At 33.6% G+C, this 9,824-nt stretch overlaps 1 protein-coding gene across 4 annotated transcripts in view; it reads right to left on the bottom strand.

Moving 5' to 3' along the window:
- Positions 1 to 1,360: 1,360 nt before the first annotated feature.
- LOC108371336 (thrombospondin-4-B-like) overlaps positions 1,361 to 9,824 on the bottom strand; it is a 40,577-nt gene continuing 32,113 nt past the window's right edge. For all 4 annotated transcript variants that reach the window (XM_017626886.1, XM_017626887.1, XM_017626885.1 and 1 more), the window contains 5 exons: positions 5,462 to 5,777; positions 5,231 to 5,363; positions 5,040 to 5,168; positions 1,863 to 2,054; positions 1,361 to 1,483 (listed from right to left, as the gene is read on the bottom strand). In XM_017626886.1, coding sequence (XP_017482375.1) covers positions 1,362 to 1,483; positions 1,863 to 2,054; positions 5,040 to 5,168; positions 5,231 to 5,363; positions 5,462 to 5,777 — 892 coding nt within the window. In that variant the 3' untranslated portion in view covers position 1,361. The remainder of the gene's footprint in view (positions 1,484 to 1,862; positions 2,055 to 5,039; positions 5,169 to 5,230; positions 5,364 to 5,461; positions 5,778 to 9,824) is intronic.

Raw genomic sequence — 9,824 nt, 5'->3', positions numbered from 1 at the left:
TTAAATCAAAAGTTAATTTTTTATTAGTGAGGTAGTCGCTTTATTTGTCTAATCTCGCCATTTCACATTCCTAACAGAAAAAACTCTTTCTGAGAATGCCGAAGTTGCAGGAATAGAGAGCAGAAATGAAATAATTTTAAGTAAATTTGGTAATTCATTGTAAGTGTTTCTAAAAATTTTGCAATTTTTGATCTATTAGCGAATATTTCTTTTAGTATTGTTTTTTCAGTATAAAGTCTATCAATTTTAATACACATTTTTTCTTGCAAATTACTGAAATATATTTATATTTATAAACGAAGAAATATAGTATTTTCACATACAACAATAATGTGAACAGGGTAGTCACCTCTTTTAAAAATCTAATTTATTTAAAGTATACATAATTTATATGAAATATTAAAAAATGGGCGTCAAACAAAGGAATGTTAAGAAGTATTTAGTTTTACCATTAAGATTATTTAAGAGGGTTGCCACCTGTGTAAAAAGTTAAACTCAAATTATGTAATAAGTCAATTTAATTTTTAAAATATGGATGTCAATTGGCATGGGTTTTAAAATGTTTTATTTCTGAACTATATATCTCCTATCATGTCATGTATTTAAAAAGTCAAACTGAACTTAATTCATCAACTAATTGAAATAAGTATTGCAATATCTAACGCAAAAGATTTGTTTATTTCTTAACTACATTTAAGAGGGTTGCCACTAACTTATGCACAAATCCGAATACGAAGCCGATTGCGACACCGCCCACAGACTGACAAATTGTAGTAATTTAACAAGTGGTTACTGCTGAAATAGAGATAACTAAGGCATTTTAAGATTCATGTCGGTTATTGCGTTTTCGAATTATGGTGAAATTTTCGCCTGGTAATGGGAAATTAGTTTAAGTCTGATCCTCCCTCTTGTACCATAATAATGTAGCCTCTTTAGCAGCATGTTCTTTCTTCTTCGTTTCAACTCTTTACATTTTATGCCTTCACACATTTCGGTGAAATCTTGTCCTACTCGTTCATATTATATGAATTTAAAAATTGTTTATCCTGTCCTTCGACATATTTTTGCCATCTCAACACTTTTGAGCTTATGCGCCTGCAACCAGAATATTTCCAGTTCTAGATATAAAAATGTTTTCCTATTCATTAAATTTTTAGTACTACTTATAGCACATTTTTTAAATTACTGTCTTCAAAATTAGGCCTCAAAAGGTGCGAAAGAATTGCACATGCGCACATCAAAATATTTTCGCTTTTGTGCGTACGGGAAATCCAGAAGAGTAGTAAATTTAAAAGAAAAAATATAGTAATAGGAATAGGGCAATAAAAAGGCTCATAAAACAGCGAGCACATTGGTGACACTTACACATAGCAGGGACGCTCCGCACACGTAACGCCTGGCTTACAGATCTTGCCGTCACCGACCATGCCAGCTGGACAGCGGCCGCACCTCAGGCCCGCCATGGTCTCAAAGCAGTCAACACCTGCGATGCAAGAAAAAAGAAAAGCGGAAAATAAAGTTAGATAAAGAATTGAACTAAAAGCAACAAAAAACCGTACAATAATAAAAAGAAATAATGCGATTAAAATAGCCGGAGCAAGAAACAACCTTCACGTTCAGTAAAACATGAACAAGTATGTATGTATCATTCAAATGCGCATGGATACATATGTACATACATGCACGTATACTTAGGTAAGTTAATGAAAGCACGCAGCTGCGTATCAATCGTTTAAGTGTTTGGCTAAGCCACAAGTGTGGCACTTAAGTGTGGTGAATCCAGGTGGTTACAACAAATGTAGCGGTTTGGAAGCAACACAATCAGTGAAATTAAATTTGACATTTGCCTATCTACTACTCACCAGGATAACAGGGATTCGATGTGCGACAAGTCGGTTCGATGCGTAAGTTGTTGTTGGTCGAGGGTTCCTTGCAGCCAGCACAGTTCTCCAGAAGTTTGCGCAAGTAGGCGATCTCTTCACGTTGGTGGGCGATATCTTCGCGCAGCAGCTTCACCAGTGCCATTAAGTCGCTGATGGATTTTGCGAGGGCGTCTAAAGGCGGTAAAAAGAACAATAAGCGTTAAAATGATGATTCGAACAATGCAAAAGCGTATGGTACAAGAACTGTTGTACAACTAAAGCGCAGTTAAAATGAGTCAGAAATACACTGAAGAAAGATGCGGCACAAAAGCTGCTCAATAAGCGCTTTTATAATATGCGGGGTCGACGGGAGCTCAGAAAAGGAACGTGCCTTAAGAGGGGACGGGCAACCTGCCAGGAGGGTGTGTGCGCTAAAAATTACAAGTTTGCAGTGCCGCCAATGAAGTTAATGTTGGTGCCGACATTGAAGGCGTTTATTGCTGTAGGAATACTGGTATTCACTGTTGTGAGGCGCTGCGCATGCGCAAATGCATGTGGGCCGAAGCAGGCAGCAGACACCAAGATAGCACATAGTGTGTAGCAGCATAGCAAAAATAAACAAACAAAAAACAAAGCTAATAACAGCAAAATGCACATCACACGTTTTGCACCATTTTGTACACCGCAATTGCTTTCGCGCAACATTTTAGCTTTGTTTCAAGTATTTCATAAGCATATTAAATAAAATAGTACATACATGCATACATACATATAAGTAATATATAAATACATATCGGTGGTCCTCTACAATAACGACACAACTCAAAATTCCATGTTTTTCAGCAGAGTCAATTAAAGGCTTTGCGTTTCCTAATTTAGCAATAATATATGTATATCATTCTGTAAAAAAAATTGGTTAGCTTTAAAACTAAGACCACTTTATAAAGATTTGTTGAGGATTATACTGAAAAAAGACGAAATGAGCATATAAAAGTATCACTAACGTATCGACAGTTTTTGACCAATATTTACGATAAATGTGAGACTAGTGCCACTGTTCAGTAGTAAGGTTTTACCTGCTTCGATTTTCTGACAAACGACACAACTACCGCCGGCTGCCGGTTTGGCAACAAGTAAGCACATGTCGATTTTCCACAGAAAAATATGGTTAGTTATCAACTAAACCGGCTATATAACTCAAAAATATGATACTTGGAGTTGTGTAGTTATTGCAGAGAACCATCGATATGTAAGTAGATATGCATATAATTATAAATGCTTATACTGAATGACACTGGCAGCTACACCCAAGCGCTCGTCACAAAAGTTGACTGCATTGGGAATCGGAGTGCAGAAACATGTTGCCCCCAGTTTTGGTAACCCGAGCAAACTGTGGGAGGTCGCCATGGGCAAATTCAAGCGCAGCTGTGCATATTTTGTAAGATATCAAAAATAAAAGCAACTGTCCTCAAATATTTCTAAAAAGAGTAAACAACAGAAGATTTTGAACAGATTTCCAGGTTCGTACCGAGTTTGGTAAGGGTTGCTGAATCGGCTACTGACATTCGGCATTTCATCACAAGTCGGCAGAGTCACGCCCATTTTCCAAAAATTTCATATTAATGTTATTGTGTACCAAAACTCTATTTCACATACTAATTTCAACAATTTGGACCCAATGAAATAGACTGAAATAGATTAGTTTTTGCATTTTTCACAAATAGCGTTATATGGGAAGTGGGCGTAGTTACAGTCCGATTTCGCCGTACTTCTTCTCGGAAATAACGCTTTCGCAATGTGATTTACGGCGGCAATGGAGGATATGCCTTCTGGCGACCAAAAAAACCAAACTTGAACGTGAATTGTTGGTGAAATCGTTGGACCAAATGTTTCAATAAAAAAAAAAATGAACATTGGAACATAAATATAAAGTATGTTAGCAATAAGGTTACCATGGAAAAGGATTAATTTAGCATATATACCAGAAAATCATGGTCTGGTCAGATGAAGCCATTTAGCACTCCTAAGTTAATATCAGGGGCCGTTTTCTAGTGGAGATTTTAAAATTCATTTTCTCTTAAAAGTTTAGACACAAATTTTGCTCTGAACAAATACACTTCATGCATAAAAAGTTAGCATTAGCTCCGAGCGAATTTCAGTACAAATCTTTGAGTTGGAGCTCATTTTATCAGTGCAAAAATGGAGTCGGACCTTAAGCTCACTTTTCATGCATGAAGCCCAATTTGTTTGATCACACCAACATCCAAGACTACTTGTGTATCGCTTAGTATGTATACTATTCAGTGTTATGTTATGCTTTGTTACTTTATGATGCCAAAGTTCCCACCGCCTGAAAGCTTTTTTGAATTTTAGATTATCGATTGGCGGTCCACAAAATTCGACGACGGTTTCATGGCTTTGTTCATGAGAAGCTCGAACCACTAACCAGATGTACAAACTTGCATCTTGACTTGCAAATCGTTTGCATTTCAATGAAAGTTCATTTATTTGGCATTGAATTTGTTTATGTCGCCGGGGTTAGAATTCACCAAAAGGAATACAAAATTACTATAATGTGATCAGTAAGGTGAAATCAAAATTATTTTCGCTTGAGTAAGGGCCCAAACGGTAATAGCGTTTATGTAGAATTAAATTCCTTGCCCACATTTCCGGTTCTGGGATTTCTTAAAGCACAAACTTATGTTTCACGTAAAGGAACAAGGCCGGTGCCGGATACAATATGATGTGTTTCAATGCTATTTTATAACTGATTGCGTATGTATAATTTTTTTCAGTGTACGCTAAAAGCGAGTGTGGGCTTTGTCTTTAAAATGAATTGACAGTTTCAAAGAAGAATGCGAGCTGCACTCCAGATATGCAAATGAGTTGAGACAAATTGATGGAGAGGTAGAAAGCGAAAATACAGGAAGTGAACCACACTGACAAAGAAAAACCAGAAAGACACTAGTAATTAAGCCTAGCTTTGCTTTGAACTTCTCAGTATGAACGCAGTACATATGTACAAGTATAATCATGAACTGGTTAACGTAAATTAAAATAAAGCTTAATAAATCAGGAAAGCGATAGAAGATAAAACAAAAGCTGGGTGATATGTAATAAAGTATTTTATTTTATAGTGTGTACACTTCAATATCAATAAAAATTGTAAACACTTACCTTCACAATCGCCATGCATCATTGGTATATCGCCACGTTGTTCGAAATCCAGCGGCAGTTGACGTTGTGTATAGCGTTCATAGCTATCTGAATTGTAAAAGTTGCGTACATCGCGTTTCTTATTTTTCTCTAAAACACAAATAATTTGGAACTTCTATAAAGGTCATGCAATTATTTTCCCTAGAATATACCTCGTTCAGTGGTGACTTTAGTCTTCAAGATGCGTCTGTTGCCTCGCCGATTCAGGCCCTTTTGACAGTTGGCACGTTGCAGTGCGCTCTCTACATTGCCATCAAAGTGCAACGGGTATTTGCGCTCGCGGAACTTAAAAAATTAGGTGAGCGTATTTATTACCATACTTTTATGTAAACAAAGATTTTGTCATACACATACGTATTTGTTGTCCATCTTAATCGACTCACCAATTTAATCACTGGATCATCCATTTGTATGTACAATTTCGCCAAATTCATATCCAGCTCATGTGCTGCGCTCTCCTTACAGTCCACCAGCAGAGCAATACGATTTTTGTGGAAGTGCAACGCCAGCGAGCGTATCGTACTCGTTTCATTAATATTGGGAATTGCGAATTGCAGCGACTCGGTGATGCCACTGGCGCTAATATCCAATGTTACTCGCTGCTCACGTCGATCCAGGAAAAACGAGAATTTATGCTTCAGCGTAGGAAAATCAATCATGAAGAGCGCTTCTATGGAAATGTGTAACTTGCGGCGAGGGCTACGGATTCAAGAGAAGAATTGCAGAATTCAATATTCGAGGGGCCACTTTCTAGTAAAAATATATTCACCATTATAAATGAATTATTAGTATATAAGAACTGTTATACTTTAATAAGAAAAACAGTAGAATGAAGTTTACTTAAATGTATCAAAGTATTTAATTGTGAGAAAATTTTGTGTTCGTTTCTTAAAATGTCACATTCTTGAAGCTTTGTCAGGGGAGATGGTTGCCCTGAAAATCAGATGGTGGTTTAAAACGACAATATTATAAAATTCGTGAGCTAGACAACAACAAGAAGACAAAAAAATTCCCTTTGACAGGATTGAGTGTATATCAAATTCGTTTTGCATCGGCCAAGGGAAGAAACGAAATCACCATAAGAAATCTTATTTAAAAAATCAAAATTATGTTGGAAATTTTTTTAAGTTTAAATAATTTTTGTGAACTTTGTGCGAACTTTTAAACTTTTATTTACAGATCGACCCATATTTTAAATGAAAATTATTAACAATAAATATATAAACATAACTTACCAGCAGCATTATTTTGAATTTTACTGCTATTATTTTACTCGCAGCTATATACCAATCGAAAGTATAACGCCTTTATAATGTGTTTAACAGAGGCCAGGAAAAAACAGACAACCCAACGTTTTCACTAGGAATGTTAATCCCGGGATCCCGAGATCCCGGTCTATTTCAGATCTTGGTTACTTGCCAAGAACCCTGGGATTTTCGGGATTTGTAATTTGCACTGATGGCAATAATAGAAACTCCTTTTCTTGAACAGTATTGGCTATATTTCTTAATATTTTTTGTAAATGTCTAGCTCATTATACATTTAACACTGCGCGATAGTAAATTTTAAACACAAATAGTAAAATTGCGTTTTTAGTTTTTCACTCTGACGTCAGTAATTCAAAAATTATTTAAAAAACTCAGAGAAATGTTCTTAGAAAAGAAGTATGGGTATAAAGTAAATCCTGTAGAATTTAAAAAGATTCAAGTTTCTGGTGCAGAAATGGTGAAATGTTATTTTAAAATTTTATCCTTGAAATTTCGCAATATTTGTTTTTGAAAAAATTATATGTTAAGGACTTATATAAACTGGATAACATCCTCGAATTTGGTCGTTCTAACTTTATCAACTTAAAAATTACCTATTCGTCCTTGTGAATCCAACAAATTAAAATTTTATATTCTAAAGAAATTTCCTATTGCATTTGTTACCCATATTTTTATTCTACATTGCATTGAAATTTTTAACAATTTTTGGAATTAATCACATCTTTGAAATAACAAAGCCCTTCCAAATAAATCCTGCGGTCAGAGAGCAAAATTAAAAAAGCCACTTTAAATAAAAAGGTAGGTTTCAAACTCATTTATTTATTATTTATTTTATGGTAGAAGAGCTCAAACAATCAATATTAAATATTCAATACTTCAATATTACATATCTTCACTATACACGAATAGATGCAGGCTAGTGTTTTGACGGCGAAAAAGGACGCGAAAAAAAAGTTGACGAAAAAAGACGCTTAAGAAAAGCGGGAAACCTAATTGGCGGCGAAGAAAGATGCGTAAACATAGACTTATACCTGGCCAAGGAATGCCACTTAAGCATTATTTCCCAAAAACTCTTTGGGAATTTGCATACTGTTATACCCGCAAACATAGTTGACGGCGAAAATAATTGTACGCGTCCTTCTTCACAGGCACAACCATGCCAATCGAGAGATCCGAGTTCGAAATTTTTTTATTTACTTTTTCTGATTTTTATTAAAAAAAAAGAGGTATATGTATATAATTTTTAATTCAATTTAATTTATGTTCCTTACTAAATTTAATTTCATTTTATTAAATTTTCTTTTAATGGTTCGGTTATTGCTTTAAAAATTTTTTTTTATTTTATTTAATTTTTAGGAACTTATTTTATTGTTTTTTCTTTTCTAAATTAGTTTTTTCAGTTTTTTAGTTAAATTTTTGGTATAATTTTTTAGATTTTATTGTGTAAAAATTTTTTTATATATCATTTACTTTTTAAAAATTTACTTTATTAGTTTTTTCTTATTTTTAAATTTAATTTGTTATTTTTTGTTAATTCCATTTTCTTTTAATTTTTATTGTTTAAAAAGAAAAATATATATTTTGGTATTACATTTAATTTTTAGGATCTCATTAACTTTTTTTTTTGCATGTTTAAAAAAAAATATTTTTAATCTAATTAAAAATTAAAGTACTATTTCTTTCTTCTTTTTAATTTTTTTTCTTTTCTAATTAAATTTTCTTTTATTCATTAATTTTTATTGTTTTAAAATGAGAAATATTTGTACAACATTTTTAATTTGATTGAATTTTTTTAAAAACGTATTGTTAAAAGGTGAGCAGCATAACGCCAAGACCTCCTCCTAAACAGATATTCCACTTAGTTTTTCGAAATGCTGTAAAGAGCTTTCAAGATATTTGCCAGAACTGATAATTGTCTTTCGAAGGACTGTGGTGAGTAGAAGTGGCGAGAATTGCCCTGTTAGTTGATTTTTATTTTTTCGATCGCAAATAATGATTATTTTATGACTTTTATTTTTTCGCTTAGAGATATAATTATTATCGAGATTTGTTTTTCCACTAAAAACTATTGTCTATAAAGTTTAAAAGGCCATACAGGCGCAACCAGCTGAAATTTTGACCTGAAAAATGTGGGACTTATTCCTTTTACTAGGGTGTCGCTCTCTGATAAACAAAAAATTTTCAGGTAAAAGTGTTACCGTTTTTGAAATATTTACATTTTTTTATTTAAAAAAAAAAATCGGGCTTTTTCATGAATTTTCTTTAACTGATTTCCAGATAATTGCTTCTCCATACTCAAATGTAAAGTATTTAAAATATATTAAGGAACCATCATAAAATTATGACTATTTTGGGATTTTTAACTTTTTGATATTTTCTTCCCCAACTTTGACTATCTCTGGTGAAAAAAAATGTACTGAGCTATAACTTTACAATACATAAAAAATTGTTCATTTAATAAAGATTTCAGAAATGTGCCACTCTTACTGTTTCGAATAGAAAAAAAAAAGTTATAGCCGCTTTTGTGGGCAAGGGCTGAGACACGCTAGAAAGTATTTAATAGATTTAAATTTAAGTTGCTCTTGTTACCAACCAATGACATGCTAAATAGTACTACCTGTACCTGTATTATTACCTTATTTAATGTTACTTACCGGAGTTAGTGAAAGTGGATTTTGTGAAATGGGACCCTTCGAACATTGTGTTATTAATACTATGACAGAGAACACGCAGTATACGTCGCATGAATATGCGGATATTCACCTAATTTACGGTGAAGCTTGCTGTAATGCCAGAGCTGCTCAAAGACTCTATGCAGAGCGATACCCCAATCGTCGACATCCGGGTCGTGAAGTATTCGCCCGGACCCATAGAGAAATATATGAAGGTAAGTGATTTTTACACCTTTCTTGTTTGCTTGCTTGTTAACTATCATTTTTCACCTTTTTAAGGTCCGCATACCTGGTAGTTTTTATAGTTTCGAAATTGGTTGAAAATCGTCGTTTAAAAATTTTCATATTTGTGTATGGCTGTTTTTGCAACCTGTACAATTTAAGCCGTTTCGCATTTTGTTTTACTTCGTATTTGAAATTAAACTTTGAAATAAAGATAAATATGAAGATGAAGAAACAAGTGATAACGATGAAGATAAAAAAGGCAACGTGAAGATAAAAACGAAAATTGAGATAAGGCGAAAATGGAGACAATGAGAAATACAAAACAATTAGGTTAACAGAGTTGAAATTTTCCGATAGGAATCGAAATAAAATCAGCCATAAAGGTTACTGAAATTTATCGAATCATCGAAGTTTATAATTATCGAAATTTATCCATGCTTATTAAGTTATCGCTACGTATCGAATTATTCAAACTGATCAATGTTTACTGAGTTGTCGAAATTTATAGACACAGGAACTTAGTTGTCCAAATTTACGGATAGTTATCGAGCTATAAAAACGTGTGGGATTAACGAAATTTG

The sequence above is a fragment of the Rhagoletis zephyria genome, unplaced genomic scaffold, assembly GCF_001687245.7.
Source record: "Rhagoletis zephyria isolate East Lansing unplaced genomic scaffold, Rhagoletis_zephyria_1.1 Rzeph_scaffold_04896, whole genome shotgun sequence".
In the NCBI taxonomy this organism is placed as follows: domain Eukaryota; kingdom Metazoa; phylum Arthropoda; class Insecta; order Diptera; family Tephritidae; genus Rhagoletis; species Rhagoletis zephyria.
Note: the sequence above shows the minus strand (reverse complement) of the source record. Positions and strands in the feature narration are given on the sequence as shown.